Below are 16,926 nucleotides of genomic sequence, written 5' to 3'. Positions count from 1 at the left end.
TGTGTGTGTGTGTGTGTGTGTGTGTGTGTGTGTGTATGTGTGTGTGTGTGTGTGTGTTTCTACTTCTACTTCCCAATACTGGTGCTTTCTATCTTCAAAAGTTAGAAGTTAGGAGGTGATATAATAATTTCCACATAACAATATTTGGTTAGAAGTTGGAGAAAATAAAAGCATAGATATATGCAATTACATCTATCAGAATAAACAGTGGATCTCGGTGATAGATTTTAAAATACGTGACTGGACAGTGAAGCCGTCTTTGACTCCAAATGTTGCAGAAGCTTGTTCGGTCACATGGTCTCGTTTTCCTTTCGCTAGCACCTACCTATTTCATGTACTTTTGTTGGCGGAGGTGTGTCACTGGGGGCCGGCTTTGGGGTTTCATTGCTTAAGCCAGGCCCAGTGCCTCTCCCTGCCTGCTGCCTGTGGATGCAGATGTAGAACTCTCCACTACTCTTCAGCACCATGTCTGCCTGCATGCAGCCGTGCTTCTCACCATGACAGTGGACTAAACCTCTGAGGTGTAAGTCAGCACCAATTAAATGTTTTCCTTGATAATGGTGTCTCTTCACAGGAATAGAACATTGACTAAGATAAGAGATTGTTGCTCCCACACAGCCCTTCTGACCCCTTAGAGAGAGGTGGGATGTGTTTGGCTTTGTTCTTTTGACCTCTGTCTTTTTAATTTTTTCTTAAAACCTTTTATTTGTAGCATAACAAGTACTGATTTGGTTTTGTTGGTTTTTAGCCATTCTAGGAGCGTGCAGAATTACTACCCAGGAGTGCTTGTTTGCATCTCTCTGATGTCTAACAGTGTTGAACATCTCAGTTTTGATCATTTAGTATCTGTTGAAGATTTCTCTCTTCTCTCTTTCTGTCTCTGTCTCTCTCTCTTTCCCCATATGAAGTGTAGTTTACCTTAACCTTTGCCTTAATCAAGCAATAGAATTTGCATATGTCTGTATTTGAAAACAGTTCTTTTCTGTTCCATCAGAATCTTTCTTTCATCATTTTCAATACCACACTCTTATAAGGAATACATTGTTAAGCTAAACTGTTTTTTTGTAGCCCTTCCATCTAAAGTTAGAGTCATCTTGACACTTCCTACATAGGAAGAAAAACCAAGTAAGATTCTAGCCACTATTGCAGATGTCTGTAAATCATGTTAGGAGAAAGCAGTATCTTCCTCTTAACTGAATCTCCTTGGGTGACTGGATCGTCTTCCCGTCTGCCTCTCTTATTCTTTGGTCTTCATTAATTTCCTGCATCACTATATTGTAGCCAACACTGGAGGATCTGGCACACCTCTTAGGTTTATTTATAGATAATTGACATTTTGTTATGTTAGTGTAAGTGGCACAATTAATTTCATTTTAAGATGCTCTTGTTGCAGACTTAGAGATAAGAATGGCCGTTGTATCGAGCAGGCTTGCTAAGTCCATGCACTTTCAAAGGCTTTAGAATCTTTTGAGCTTTTTATGTAAACAGTCATTTTGACATGATGAATGATGGGTTAATGTTCCTAGCTGATTTTTAAGTTATTTTTTTCTAGCTGTATTGCCGTAGGTAACACATTCATTTCCTGTAGTATAGATACGGTATATTGATTCTTATCTTGATCCCAATCTCAGTAGGAAATTGTAAAATTTCAGTATTTCACCAATAAGTTTATTTTTTTGACTATATATTTTAAAGCTCTAAAAACAAGACTAAGGAAATTTCCTCCTGCTCCCATTATGCCGTGCTTTCTTCTTTATAAAACTGCAGATGCATTTGACCACTGACCACTGTAAATAAAATGCTTCTTCCCCACCTGATAAGGTGATGTTACAGTTTATCTTTTGTTTCCTATAATGAAGCAAATTTTATTAATTGACTATTTAAATGCTAGATCAATACCATATTCCTGCAATAAAATCTCTTGTTAATACAAGCCTTTAAAATACATTATAACATTCTATTTGTGGTGTGTGTGTGCGCGTGTGCGCGTGTTTGTGTGCATGCATGTACCTTGTTTATATCTGCCTCCGACTTCCCTCTCTAACTTTCCTCAGGTACCCTACATCATGCCAATGCCCACTCTTTTGGTAATCCACTGTATCTAATCAGCACTGTGTGTTGGAATGCTGACTGGTCTTCTTGTCTTGATGCTGTGCAAGTAACCATAGCTTTAGTGAATCCGTGTGGGCAATGGCCAGGTCATGTCCAGAAGGCAGCATTTCACAGCTCCCTTCCCAGTCCTCAAGCTCTTACCTTCTTCTGTCTCTCTGCTGTGACAGCCCCTGAGCCTGGATATGTGGTTGACATAGGTAAACCATTTAGGGCTGAATACTTAAGAGTTACACTTTGGGAACTTATGAGCCTCAGCATTAACTGATGTCCACTGTAGAGAGAAGCTAAGATCCGGGACAGTATTAGTTTATGCATACAAACATAAAAATTTGGAGGACAGTTTGACCCCCAGCAGTGGTGGCACATTCCTCTAATCCCAGTACTTGGGAAGCAGAGGCAGGTGACTCTCTGTGAGTTCAAGACCAGCCTGATGTACACAGTGAGTTTCAAGACATCCAAGACTACACAGAGAAGTCCTGTCTCAAAAAAAATTGACAACCTTTTTTCTAGGTATATTTAGTAAATTGTTGACTTCCCCCCCCCCCCCCCCCGCTGTTGAAAATGTTTGTTTAAACTTCATTTCATGTGATTTTCTTTCCTTTTTGCATTCAAAGCATTAAGTGTCCTTTGCTTCATTGATTCTTCTCCTGCTTCTTCAACCCTAGCACCTGCCCCTGTTTTGGTATTTTTTTAAATTATCAAGCTTGATTATAGACTGAAACCTCTATTTTTTTAATGTACCTAGTGCTTTTGATTTCATTAATTTCATTCAATAAGCTTTACTGTTTAAGGACTTTGTAGATGTATATTTCTTAATTCTTACGTAGTTGGAGATTTCCTAGCCTCTTCTCCCGTCCTCCTCTCTCTGTTCTCACGTCTAGCTTACTTGCTCTGCAGCCAGAGCACATGCTCTCAAGAGTTTGATTCTTGAAGTCATTGAAACTTGTCTATGACTCCGTGTATTGTTAGTCTTGATAAATGGTTCATTACTTCTTGAAAATAATGTGAATTTTGTCATTATAGAATTTGTCAGCTTGGTACTTGTGTTTGTCTTCTCACGTCCTTTTGACTTTGATGTGTTTGTGTTCTGCTGGCCAGTGGGATGATTATGACCCACACGACTGAGCATTGATTTTTCCCTTTAATTCTGATGTCCTTTACACACAGACACTTGAGACATGCACATTTAAAGTTATCATATGCTTCTGATAGCTTTCTTTATTCATACATCATCTTGAACTTCGTAGTGATCCCTCCCTCAAAGCCTGTGTTCACCTATTCGAGTATACCTACTAGCAATCTTTTGGCAAGTTGTTTGCATGACATATCTTTGTCTTTTGAATTTATATTTGTCTGTGGAGAGTTGTCATGTCATGATAGGCATGTGGAGCTTCTTGCCTTCTACCATGGTCACTACAATTACACTCCTGCCAGCAGGCTTGCCAACAGCCTTCACCTGCTAAGACATCTCACCAGCTCTGCATGCTATGACTCTGTGAATTTTCTCATGTGCAGATGTATTCCCAAGGGTATTTGGACAGCGATGGGGTTTGTTGTTGTTGCTTTTTGTTTTATTTTTGTTTTTGTATTAAATCTTTTTAAAGGTTTTCAAAATTGTACTATTTTACTGTTGCCCTAATCCCGAAAGACTGTCCTTGGGGAGACGGGGTAAGAAGGCTCAGAATCAAGGACACAAGTCTCTGGGAGCCCGGTGAGAAGCAGAAGCAGACTTGTGGATTGCAGAATTGAGGAGTGCCTTTATACCCTCCACCTATGCCCCATTGGTCCATAACTTCTAGATCCATGTAGTTGGTACCATCTGATTGGTTGTTCTGGTTATACTATCTTTCGTCATCTGTCTCCAGGCATCAGGCAGGTTTCAGGGTTAGTAAACTTGGAAGCAACTATTGCACATGCGTGAGTCACTTTAGGCTGCCAATCAGAACATGCATACATATCTGCCTACATATCCACCTTTTTCTTTTAAAAATTGGCAACTCAGTGGGAACCAGAGTTCTGTGCTCTGACCTCGTTGTCCCCACCTATAAGGGGGCGACCAGCAGAAGGAGCCTTGCCTGTCTTAGGTTAACCTGGCACCTTCATTGACTACCAGAGAGCTACTCTGGAAAGTCTGCCTGGGTGGTAGGGGAGCCTAATTCGTGGTCCTCTGCATTTCTGTCAACCAAGCCTGCAGCATTGTTTTAGGTACTCTCTTCTCAGGGCATTCAAGGGCTATAAGTACTCTCAGTGTGGTCTTGTTGATGTAGCATTGATGTGACACATGCTGTACAAGGCACTTGAGAAGAAGAATTATTAATAGCACAGCCCCTCCCAAAATTCCATATGTGGTGATCCAAGAGGGATCGAGGAGCCTTTGGAAGTTCTCCCAAACCTTGGTAACAAAGGAGGCATCAAAGTTTAACACTTTGACCCTACTCAGATTTAGAGTTTGAATCTTTTGAGACAATGAGAGGGAATAATTAAAGAACTGTTGTGACCAGGAGCCGCTGTGAATTTGGCCAACTCCTCATGTCTCTGGGTATCGTTGTCCACCCTTAAGGAAGTCAAACAGAGAGAGGAAAAGCAAGGGTCACCGTTAAGCATGGCCATCGACTGCAAGGTGTTCAATTCATTGCAGAATTGAGGAGTGCCTTTATACCCTCTACCCATGCCCCATTGGTCCATAACTGCTAGCTCCACATAGTTGACACCATCTGATTGGTTGTTCTGTCATCATTTGCCTCCAGGCCATCAGGCAGGTTTTAGGCTTAGCAAATGTGGAGGCAACCATTGCACACGTGTGGGCCTCTGTGGGCCACCAGTCAGAACATGCTGACTCGTTCCTCCTGCATTTCACTGTTAGATTTAGTGTGACCATGTCTGTATTGTATCTTATGTTTATGCCCTGTGTTTCATTTGTTTCATTTTTATTATTATCTCTTTCTTTCCTTTTAGTTTAAAATTATATAGTTGAATTTTATTTCTCCTGGCTTGCTTTACTTCTGTATTATCCTTCAATGATAACTCAAGGAAATACAATATGCATCCTATTGCTGTCAAGTAAAAATATCAGTATGACTTCTTTTCACTAAATCACGGAACTAGAAACACATCACATGTCTGGTTCTCTTCTGTCTTTTGTCTTATTCTTGACATAGACTTGTTTAGACCCAACAAGCTATTATCAGTGTTGTTGCGTAGCAAGAATGTTCATTTATACATATCCATTTGACGCTATTTGTCAGTCCTAGTGTTGCTTGTTTCTGCCTGGGATCACCCTTCTAGAACATGTTTAGTGCTTTCCTGCTGGCAAGGAACACTCTATTTTTATTTTTCTAAAAATGTCGATATGTATGTGAAGAAATCTATCTTCTTTGATGCTAAAATATCAGTATATCAAAATTCCTATATAAGATACCATTTGATACTCTTATACTCTTATAGATGGATACAACCTTTGAACTTCATGTTGACCTTGGGGCGTTATCAGTTCTGTGTAAGCACTCCTAACACTGCCTCCCCTTTCTTTTCCTAATTGAAAAAATAGAGTGTTTGGAAGAAAAATGTTTTCATTCAAGAGTTAGTTATCCCATTTGCTACTGTGTGACCTTGATCAAGTCACTTGGCTTCTCCCAGCCAATTTCCTTGTCCATGAGTTGAAAACGAAATCCGACATTGGCTCAGTGTCACTGGGAAGTCTGAGCTCCTTTTGAGTTGTGACAGGCATGAAAGTGCTTTGTAACCAGCCAAAAGCTTTAGTGTTATTAAATGCTTATTGGAACAGAAACATTTTCAGTGTACATATTCAGAATTCTCTTACATGCATGCACTTCTATAAGGAAGCACAGAACAAATTCTATGTTCGTGTGTTTATTTATATATATTCTCCCCTTTCTAAGCATTGTGTTAAAGGTTCTATAACATATAGCTTTTAAACAGCCTGTCATAAACTCATGTTTTTCATCTTTTAAGCAACCACCATGAAAAGGGAAATCTGGCTGTTACATAATCCACAATACCCATGAGATTTTTTTTTTTTAATACTGAGCTTAAGGAAGACTTCAGGTTTCATTCTCTGTATACTGTGGGAGCACTAGGACCGGGTTCCTGCCAGCTCAAAGGCACCACTTGGCATGGCTAATGCATCCCAGCACTGGGCTGCTCTCTGGTTTGATCCCCTGGTTCTTGAGCCCCAAGGAGAATTATACATTTGAATGTGAGTTACAAGTAGTTTCTCTCCCACTCTACTTGCAAATGGAGTCTATTCAGAAAACTAATAAATAATGCCAGCTTCCCTTTCAGCATACAGAGTACACAGCAGAGGGCAGGTCAGGCTAATAAATTAAAACTTCATTCTGCATACATAGCTTTTAAAAACTACCTTAGGAAGGTACCATGTAACCTCATTTTGTTTTTCTTTCATAAAAGCTCATTTTAAAATACCCAGCTACATTAATCAGATTTTAGACTCTTCATCGTGCACAGATATCTTGCTATTGGATTGTTTATTTTTTTCTTTGGAAAATGTAATGTGCATATTTCTTTCTGTGCTTCATCCTTTGATAGGTCTTGGACTTGTGTGCTGTGTGCCTGCATGCATGTGTGTGTTCATGCATGTAGTGTGTGTATGTATGTCCCTGTCTGTTTGCCTGTCTGTTTTGCTTTTGAGTTCAGGATTGTTTGTTTGTTTGTTTGTTTTTTGTTTTCCTTGTAAATATGTACTCTGTAGGCAACCTCAAAGAGACGTTGGTGCATTGTGGCTAATGCCCTAATATCTCTGAGGCTTTTCGTGATGGGCAAATTTTAAAAGGGACATTTGTTCTTTACTTAAATGTTTTGCTCTTTGTCTGCAGGTCACTGGCATGCATTTTATATGAGATGTGTTGCCTGGATCATGCATTTGCTGGCTCCAGTTTCTTGTCTGTGGTTTTGAATATTGTTGAAGGTAACACACCTTCACTCCCTGACAGATATCCACAAGAACTAAACACCATCATGGAACGGTATGGAAGCAAGTCTGAAGCAGAAACCATATGAAGTTCTGTTACTGTGTTTGCAAGGAACTTAGGTTTTTGTTCATTTGAAAAACCATTTTTCTCTTTGAACATTACAGCATGTTGAACAAGAGTCCTTCATTGAGACCGTCGGCTGCAGACATTTTAAAAGCCCCTTACATGGAAGAGCAGCTTCAGGTATCGGCAATGAGAGTGGTGTAGGGGCTAGCAGACTGTCAGTCTGTGATCTTAGGCCATGCTGTGGGGCTGAGAGGCAGTAAAGAGTCAGTCAGAAAGTTAGGCAGGTTTAATGGAGCCAAGAGGAATACCAGGGAAACCTGTTTGCATAAGAGGCCACAGCAACCCTGGTTCCCGGAGGCCACCAGACATGGAAAGTCAGGGCTCTAATTTTCTACCTAAAGCCATTCTCTACCCAGTGGCTCTAACGCTGACAGATCTTACCTGAACACTTTGAAGTCCATCTCTGTTAGGCCACGAATGTACTGCTAATAATATGGAGATCTGGGAGTTTCATCAGGCTGTTCTTACTCCCTCCTTGGTGACAAAGCTGCATGTTTAACTGGTCAGGCATTTCTTTGTTTTCCTTCACACTAGAGAGCTTGGTGAGACAGAGGCCCCACCTTGGGCAGGTGTGAGATACCTACTGTCCTCTCTAAGGCTTTTTATCTTTTCTCTTTTACCAGGGTGGGGGTGGGGTTCTCCGGCCTTTGCTATTCTACTCCCTCAAGCACATTCCCTGGGTTAGGAATAGCTCTAAGAGGAACCTCTAGGCAACCACCTTGTAGCAGGTGTCAGCTTTTCACCAGTAGGCCAAGATCTAAATCCAAAGGAAGCAAAGATAATGGTGAGGTGTACTCAGCCATGATGCACAGTGCTGATAACCCTGGGGAGACAAGAAAGGGGCAGGCATGGTCTTCTGTTCTTCTGAAATTTGACTGCAAGAGTCAGAATTCAGTAGCCAAAGAAAAGTAGCAAAAATGAAAATGATAACAAGAACAAAGAAGACTGAGCATTATAAACATAAGACAAAAGGAACAAGGGAGGGGGAGGGGCTTTGGTGGCCAGAACCATCTTAACACTGGGAGGGGTTAGCCAAGAGGCTTGAAGATGGTGTCAGATCCTCCAGAACTGGAGTTACAGACCTGGGTAAATCGCCCTGTGAGTACTGAAAAGTAAGTCAGTCAGTGCTCTGAACTGCTGAGGCATCTCACTAGCCTTGCAATATTTCATAATTAACATCAGTAAACCCTGATAGCAAAATATAAAACCTTAAAGACAAACTCCAACAAGGCCAACATTGGCTAGAAGCAAGTGAGCTGTAGCTGCTGGGTTCAGGATTGGATCCTGTCTGGAACCATTTGGGATGCTATTTTTCATAGGTTTGCACATTATTTTTGGTTTTACAGATGAGAGCATGCATTAAGTAAGTACCTCTCCTGCTTGCCGGGATATAGCGATATCACACCCTTGAGTGTTGTACCTTAGCTAAGTGGCCGTCTTCTCATGGGGAGGGTTGCCATGGCCTACTAAAGGCTGAGAGCTGGGTACTCCTAGAGCTGAGGGAAGGCCTGTTGGTGGTGGGCAACGGAAGGAGTGAGGAGGGAAACCAAGAGAAAGGAGTGGGGGAAGCAAGGTTTACCTGGAGACAGACAGGAGTCACCTCTGAGGGATCTTCCCACACAACCTGCCACACAGAGTATTATTTAACCTACAAAGACAGAAAAACAGCTGTCGTGCGTTTTATCTCAAAGTGCCCTGCTAGGGTCTGCAAAGGCCTCAGACAGAGAAGGCATGTGGTACCTTTGTGCCCTCTCATTGCTGAAAGGGATGTTTATGTTCCGTGGGGTTTTCCTTTATTTCAGCTCCTGATGTGTAAATATCCAGAGATGACACTGGAAGACAAGAACTCAGTTTGTCAGAAGGAGGCCGCTCATACGATTAATGCCGTGTAAGTAATTGCTCTGGTTTTTAAAAGCCCATTTCGTGTAAATGCTAAGCGCGTCAGTCTTTAAAAATCTATTAGTGCTAAGATGACTGCGTGGAGCATCCACTAGATTTCACTTAAGTCTTGCTAAGAAATTAAGAAGCTTCAGTAATGTGGCGTGCCAAAGCCGTTTGCCTCGGGTGGTAGCAGGCTGAAACCCTGCCCTCCTAAGCCACCACGCAGCTCACAGATCTGCAGGGCAGCACTGCAGTCGCCCTGTGAGTGTACAGAGAAATGAGGATCTCAGATATCTAGGAATGTTTATGCAAATGCACCTCCCATCAGAAACCTAGATGGCTTCACATGGTGTTTGCTTAACTGTCAGAGTCTCTATCTGCTGAAGGAAAGTATTTAGGTTCTCCAGGCATTTGAACTAATAATAATAGTAATAATAATAATTAATAATAATAGTAAAGCCAAATTCACTTTCTTCACATTGCATACGTCCTCTCTCTCAGAGTGAGGACTCAGGGAAATAGCTCTCCCTCCCCAGTGGTGTGCAAGGCAGTAGTATAGGAACAGGAGCCCCCAGGCTGACTTTCAAGACCAAATAGACAGGTACTGTCTTCTGACACTCACTCCTGGATAGAAGCTCTCCCTCGGCACACCCCATCACAGACACTCTCCCCCAGCACACCCCATCACAGACACTCTCCCCCAGCACACCCTATCACAGACACTCTCCCCCGGCACACCCCATCACAGACACTCTCCCCTGGCACACCCCATCACAGACACTCTCCCCTGACACCCCCACCCCACCCCAGTGGTTTCTCCACTGCCTCCTATTTGGTTTCCCAGCCTCACATCCAACCTAAAAGCAAATGGGCACCTGAAAGAGATCCCTTGGGGTGAATTTATAGACATGTTTCTAATACACTTCCCACATTGCTATCCAGTCTTTCAAGAAACTTTAAGTTTATTTTTTGTTTATTAACTACCGATGTGAGAATAAAGGTTATCCTGGTTTTTTAAAAAGTAATTTAATTTTAGCTGGCATGTTGAACCACAGTTGTAGACCAGTTACAATCAATGGCATGCTGGAATTCAGTTGTCTGGGAGGTGTTTCACACTGTAAAATATTGATTTCAATCAGCCCCCTTTATTTTCAAGATCCGTGACTATGTTTCAGGGAAGTCCATTGGGTCTTATAAAATAAGAGGGAGCATATTCCTGACAAATGGTCCCTTCCTGGGACACTCTGGTCTGGGTGATGTTCTGGAAGCATGAGAGTGGCTGAGAGCAGTTTCCAATGGTGTTTCTAAAAGAAGAATTGAGAGCAAAGAGCCTTCTGAGATACTTGTCCCTAAACAAGAGCGGAAGGAGAGGTCACTGGGAATGTGGCCACCAGTCTTGCAATCCCTGTTTCGCGTGGGCAGCTTCTTCGCCTGAACAAAAAGGAGTTTCTTCAATAAACGAAGGATGCCTCTATGATGTGGGTGGTGTTGTTCTCTTTTATGCTTAGACAGAGACTCCATAGCCTCCAAAGAGCCTGAAGAGTTTGATCTTAGAGTTAGGCTTTGAACCCACGGGAGGTTGCTGGTGATTGATCTTCATACTATCTATCTATCTATCTATCTATCTATCTATCTATCTATCTATCTATCTATCTATCATACTATACTACCTCCAAAGTATCTATTGGAGAAAGCCCAGGGTATAAGCCATTCAAGATAATACAGTTCTTATAATGCCACCATTAGACAGTACACATAACTATCTCATGTGACACTTACTGTAGCCCAGTCCTTACAGACAAGGAAACTGGGGTTCACATTCCAGCACCCTTGGCTACAGAGAGAGTAGGTGGTGGAGGTGGTATTCACTGCCTTTCCGAAGACCGTGGCCTATTACACATAGATGAGTTGCTCCAGTAGCCTCTTCACTCTCTGACGGCCAGAATCCTAAGTTGTCTCACATTATAAAAACTAACCACAGGCCATGAAATGAGCAGAAATTTGGAAAGTACACAGTTTGCTTTTAAGCAGAAATCCAATTTGAAAAATAATGCTGATTAACTCCAGCCCTTGTTGGCTCATTACCCACTCGGAGTTTATTAGATTTTCCCGCCCCAAGATGCTGCTCTCTCCATAGAGCAATGATCCTTGTGTAAAATATTTGTTTAATTTTTTTTTTCTGAGCATGTTTGGTATGAGTTGCATGTTGTGGAATGTTTATTACTTTATAGGCAGAGAAAGCTTCACCTGCAGACTCTGCAAGCCTTGTCTGACGCGCAGAAAACGACTCCCAGAGAACGGATGCGGCTGAGGAAGCTGCAGGCAGCCGATGAGAGAGCCAGGAGGCTGAAGTAAGCTCCTTTCTTTGAGGTGGTGCCCTATACCCTGCACCCCAACAGTTGTCAACGAACTCATGCAAGGAAAGCAGAAGCCAAAATAAGAGTCCAAAGCACATATCATCACTTTCTTATTAATCACACTCACCCCCAAATATGATTACTGAGCAGTAGATGTCAGGTACTAATTATATCAGGTTTGCAGTCCTGTGTGAAGGCAGAGGCTGATAGGCAGGGAGGTTGCTGCTGCTGCTAGTACGCTCTAACTAAAACCTCATCGTGCTGGCACTTGGGCCTGACCCATCAAGAGACTGAGCAGACAGCTTCAATATTTACTCTGTATTACTTTCCTGCTGCTCAGATGACAGCAACTTACAGGATGAAGGGTGCACGTTGGCTCACTGTTTTGGGGCATAGTTCATCACAGCAAAGAAGTCATAGGAAGTAGGATGTTGAAGAACGGTTAATGAACATCTTTGGGTTTAGAGGCAGGTCATTTGTTTGCTGATTTGTGTGGTGTGAATGCTCCTGTCCTGGTCAGTTTCAGGCTACCAGGTGATGGTATAGATTGTTTAGTTGGGAAAATGTATGTGCAGTCTGTTCTTGGGAACCAGGGCATGCTGGTTCCTGTAAACCACTGATTGTGGGTCTAACTGGAGAGAGATACACACTTGAATTACTCAAGTCACGACATCAACTCGTAGCTCCAAACCTGGGTCTAACTAAGTAATGCTAATATCTCCAAGGTAGCATAGTTCCTGTTATTGGTTGAATATAAATGGAGAGTTAAATCTGAAAGGGATGTATTAAAAAGGCAAATGTAATACTTCCCATGCATATTAAAAATTATTATTCAGATTAAAACTATTTATAGGCAAAAGAATAGCATGAATATTCCACATGATATAATATTATTCTTCCTATTTGGCCCTGATTTTTATAAATTAATTGGATTAGAATTTTGATCATTGTTTCTAGGATTCAAGAGAGACCATGTATTTTAGCTAATGTCATTGAGAAATGCCAACACTGTGCATAATCTCATTAATATGTAGTGTAAAAATGAAGCTTGCGGAAGCAAAGAGTAGAGCAGTGACTGCTGGAGAGCGGAGGGCATGTTAGACGAAAGCAGTCCTGAGTCCTGGCAGTCTGTCCCTCATACATTTCGGTGGCTAATCGTATGGGACTGAGTAGCTGGCGGTTGCTTAGTACACAGACCTCTTATCACTTCCCCTCCACCATGGTGCCTACACATTCCTTGGCATGTATTTCCATTGTCCTTGTTTATGGGCTTGCTCATTCTGAGGTAGAAGGAATCTCAGACATTGGGGTGGTAGCATCTTCAGGATGCTCAGGAGTAAGTGCTATCTTCTCCTGATAGCCCAGGGGTTCCCATAGTTGACTATAGGCCACAGCTTCCTTGTATGTTCTTTAGAAGAGAATCACATGAAAAGTTAAGAAGAGATATATAATCAGTTGTGGGGCTGGACCATGAGGGACAGACCTGATGGTCTGGCTTCCTGCTAACCAGTCTGGTTGTTAAAACAGGCACCATGCTTATTTATACTATAGATACTGTGTAAGCATTTTGTACTGATTTTTATACCCTTGTATCCACTTTACAGAAAGATTGCTGAAGAAAACTATAAAGAAAATGACAAAAGGATGCAGGCCCTGAGATCCCAGAATGTGGGGTCTATGCGTGCCCATGTGCTCCATGTAAGCACCCCTCATTCATGTTTAAGTGGGTATTTCTTGCTTTGGGTCCCTTAGAGCCATCAGACTAAATGTGGAGGAAATGGGTAGAAAATAAAGCACCCAGACCGACCTGGCCCAACTTTAGGGGGACTTTAAAAAGTAACTTGACAGTTGATGACAATTCCAATTCAAAGCAGCTTGGATCTAGAAGTGGACCAGTTGATTCAGTCTTCACACATCAAGTGACCACAGTCTCCAAGATAACCGGAGATGATTAACTGACAGGACAGATGCGCATGCACCTGACTTTCACTTCTGACCTTTGTGTCTCACCTCTCCAGTCCATCAGTCCCCTTTGTCTTATTTTTATTCTTTAACCTCATTTTCTGTCTCTCATCTATATCATCATGTACTGTGATAATAACTTTGCTCAAACTGAAGGACCACAGATATAACGAATAGGGTTGCAGGATTCCCCTCAACCTTCATTCAAGTCTTCTATATTCGAAATCTCTGAGTGGTAAATGCTATTTTCATTCATGGTTGAGAGTATTTCTCTGGGCCTTGGTGGTAGGAGCTGATACCAAGGTAATCTATGTGAGGGGTCATTTGGGGCAGTTGACATCAACAGCAACTTCATAGCTTTTCTGATAGAGGCACCATGGAGAAGAAAAGCTTTAAGATGTTCACCCGGCGGAGTTTTCCGTATCTGAGATGCTCTCCTTGAACAGAAAGAACCAACCTTGAGACTGTTGAACAACCTGAATCTCCGTGCTATGAATTCTATAGCTTAGCTTAGTCACTACAGGTCTCCAACCCCTGGATTTGGCAGAAGCCCAAGCAAGTCTTTCTTTTAGACAAGTGAGGCCTGGAAACACTAGTTTTTCTGTCCCGCTCTGGGCAAGACAATGCTCGTCTGTCTTACTCAGTTCTTTAGAGGATCGGATAGTCCAAAGTTGGATGGCACAGGAGATCTGGTCTTCTCTATGCACCGATGGGTTTTCTGCTGACTGAGCTGGTCAGCAGATACCGTAAGAGTGCTGGTGATAAGTGTTCCATTCCACTCTGTGCTCCACCTTTCTGGTACCACAATAGTGCTCAGTTATACCCTCTGCTCCACCTTTCTGGTACCACAATAGTGCTCAGTTATACCCTCTGCTCCACCTTTCTGGTACCCCTATTTTTAGTGAACCCATTTGTGGAATCTGTCACTGGTCTCAGAGACCTGGGAAATTTCCTGCTCATGGGTACTGGCAAATAGAGACATTTCTGACTAAGAGGATATGGCGTCAGCAACAGGACCAGGTCTCAACCAAGAGAAAGGTCTGGATGCCACCACAGCATTGAAGAAGCCATGCCTCAAGAAAATGGAGTGCCTTGCTTCAGGACTCCAGACACCCCTAGGCACTGTGACAATCGGTGGCTTCTAGTAGTAGGCCTTTGCCCCTGAAACTGTCTGCTTTGTCTGAAAACCCAGGCATTCCCAAAGATCTAGATAAGGAAGCTGATGGGATCCTAAAGGTTCTGTGTTAGTGTGAAAACTACTTGCTCAATCAAGATAAAGTAGAGTGCCTGTTTCTGGAATGCTTTTGAGATCTGAGAGATTTCTTTGCTAAGACTGGAGCTTGGGAACCAGATTATTTTTTTGTTTTTTTCGTGGTTTTTTTTTTTTTTTTTTGTGAAGCCTAAGTGACCTACTTCCCTCCATTTCCCCCTCCATTTCCTCTCCCTCCCTCCCTTCTTCCCTCCCTCCCTCCCTCCCTCCCTTTTCATGTGGCCCAGACTAGCCTTAAACTCGTGAGCCTCGTGCCTCAGTCTCTCTGGTGCTGAGATTACAGGGATTTGAAGCCACTCCAAGCTCTGAGTTTATTTCGAAGTTATCACATGGCAAAGAAGAGTAAGATCTTACAAGTTAGGGACCAATAATCTACTTCACCTGTTCACTTTTCTCCTTTAACCCCTTAAGATAATCATCTTTGTCTGATATAATTATTACCAGTAGTCTAAACATACTGTGACATCCAGAGGTGCTGAACAACTGTGAAAGCCAAAGCTTGTTTGTAACCTCCGCAAATTTGCGTATTAAGATTCTAATGATAACCCCAAGACTGCATGGCAGGCAGAACCTGTTATTGCACAGAATATGGAGCCAAAAAAATATATCTTTATTTTGGCCCAGCTCCGACAAAGAAAGGTTGCTCAGAGATCCTGTATTCCTGGCACACGCCCCTGGTGACTTCATGCATTGGTTACTTTCCTTGATGCTGAGACAGAACCTACATGACAGGAGCAACCTAAAGAGGGGTTTGCTTTGGGGGTGAGTTTCCGGGGGGCACATGATTGGAAATTACGATCCACAATGGCAGAGAAGTCGTTATGGTGAGGATATTGCATTGGCCCTCAAGAAGCAGAGAGAGACAAATGTCATTGCCTAGCTGACCTCCTTTCCTTTCATCTAGGACCCCAGACGGGGCCGTGGTGGCTGATGCTGCCCACCTTCAGAGTAGGTCTTCCTTCTGCAGTTCAACCTTTCTGCAAACGCTCTCGTAGACAACACAAAACATGTCTCCATAGTGATGCTAAATCTGGTCAAAGGGATAAGTAAGCTTGACCATCACACTTCCCTATCTCTCAGCAAGTTGCAAGTGTGTGTATGTGTGCACATGTAGACACATTCATAACGCACACAGATGCGCGTACACACGCAAACTCATGCTGTCGTGTTCTAGCTAAAGATTCTAGTTGACTCTCTTGAGTTTTCTGAGGTTTAGCACCACTGTGGTCCTGAGCTTTTCAGAAGTTGTTCCCTGGGCTTGTATATGGATAGGAGCACTGTTAGCACGTCAGCGTGGGGTTAACAGATGATCCACTGTTAGCTCTCTTCTCCTCTCTGCCAGAGGTCGGACTGTCTCCAGCTGGCTGCCTTGTAAATTCTGTGACTTACATGACACTTCTCAGACTTCAGAATGCACCAGAGTATCCTGTGGTGTTGTTTGCTCTGGGGTGGGGGCTGGGTTTATCAGATTTCTGATAGACTTCCTTTGATTCTGATATTGATGACCAAGGATTACATCCTATTAGCCAAGGGCATAAAGTGGGGCTCCTGAACATGACCATCCTCTCTAGATGAAGGAACTGAAAAAGACAACAAAGAGCAGATCTCTTATCTCTTTAGAGGGGAAAAATCTCATTTAATGGGAATAGAAGAAAAGGAAGTGCATCCTGAGGGAAGGCTTTCTTGTTCACCCCAGGAGGACCGGGAGACAGACAAGCAGGCAGGGAAGAGGCAGGTTGAATCATACTCACAGACACAAGAGGGAGATGGGTTTAATGGTATTCACAGAACAATGCAAGAAGCTAAACACTTTGCAGAGGCCTGAAGGGTTTTCATCATCTCAGGGAAAGGCATTGTTGAACTGAAGGAGATGAAATAAGATATGACAGAGGCTGAATTAATCAGATGTAAGGAGCTGAAGGAAGATGTAATAAAGGGGAAATGCAGCCGTCTTGGACTGCATTTCCTCGCCCCATCTTCTCCCCATTCTGATGGCTTCATCTCTTCCCAATTTCACTGATACTCTGCCCTCAATTCCCTTTTCCTTTCTCTCATGCCTGGCTGCAACAAACTCCTGGGTGGTTCATTGTGGGGAGTCTGTCTGTTGCAGGTGTGTGGATGTTTGTGTCTGGGCATGCATATAAAGACCAGAGGTGAGCAGCGGGGTCTATTCTGGGAGGTAATGTCTCTCACTTAACTGGGAGCTCATTGATTATGCTAATGCAGCTGGCCAGCAAGCCCCAGGGATTTTCTTTGTCTTCTACCTCTC

At 42.7% G+C, this 16,926-nt stretch overlaps 1 protein-coding gene across 5 annotated transcripts in view; it reads left to right on the top strand.

The window, feature by feature from the left end:
- Nek11 (NIMA related kinase 11) overlaps positions 1-16,926 on the top strand; it is a 226,816-nt gene that overhangs the window by 83,076 nt on the left and 126,814 nt on the right. For 4 of the 5 annotated variants that reach the window (XM_021171347.2, XM_021171348.2, XM_029481811.1 and 1 more), the window contains exons 7-11: positions 6,966-7,115; positions 7,226-7,304; positions 8,990-9,075; positions 11,300-11,419; positions 13,030-13,123. In XM_021171347.2, the coding sequence (XP_021027006.1) occupies positions 6,966-7,115; positions 7,226-7,304; positions 8,990-9,075; positions 11,300-11,419; positions 13,030-13,123 (529 nt within the window). The remainder of the gene's footprint in view (positions 1-6,965; positions 7,116-7,225; positions 7,305-8,989; positions 9,076-11,299; positions 11,420-13,029; positions 13,124-16,926) is intronic. The other variant, XM_021171349.2, reaches the window with a different exon arrangement.

Source organism: Mus caroli, chromosome 9 (assembly GCF_900094665.2).
Source record: "Mus caroli chromosome 9, CAROLI_EIJ_v1.1, whole genome shotgun sequence".
In the NCBI taxonomy this organism is placed as follows: Eukaryota; Metazoa; Chordata; class Mammalia; order Rodentia; family Muridae; genus Mus; species Mus caroli.
This window is presented reverse-complemented; position numbering and strand designations above follow the sequence as displayed.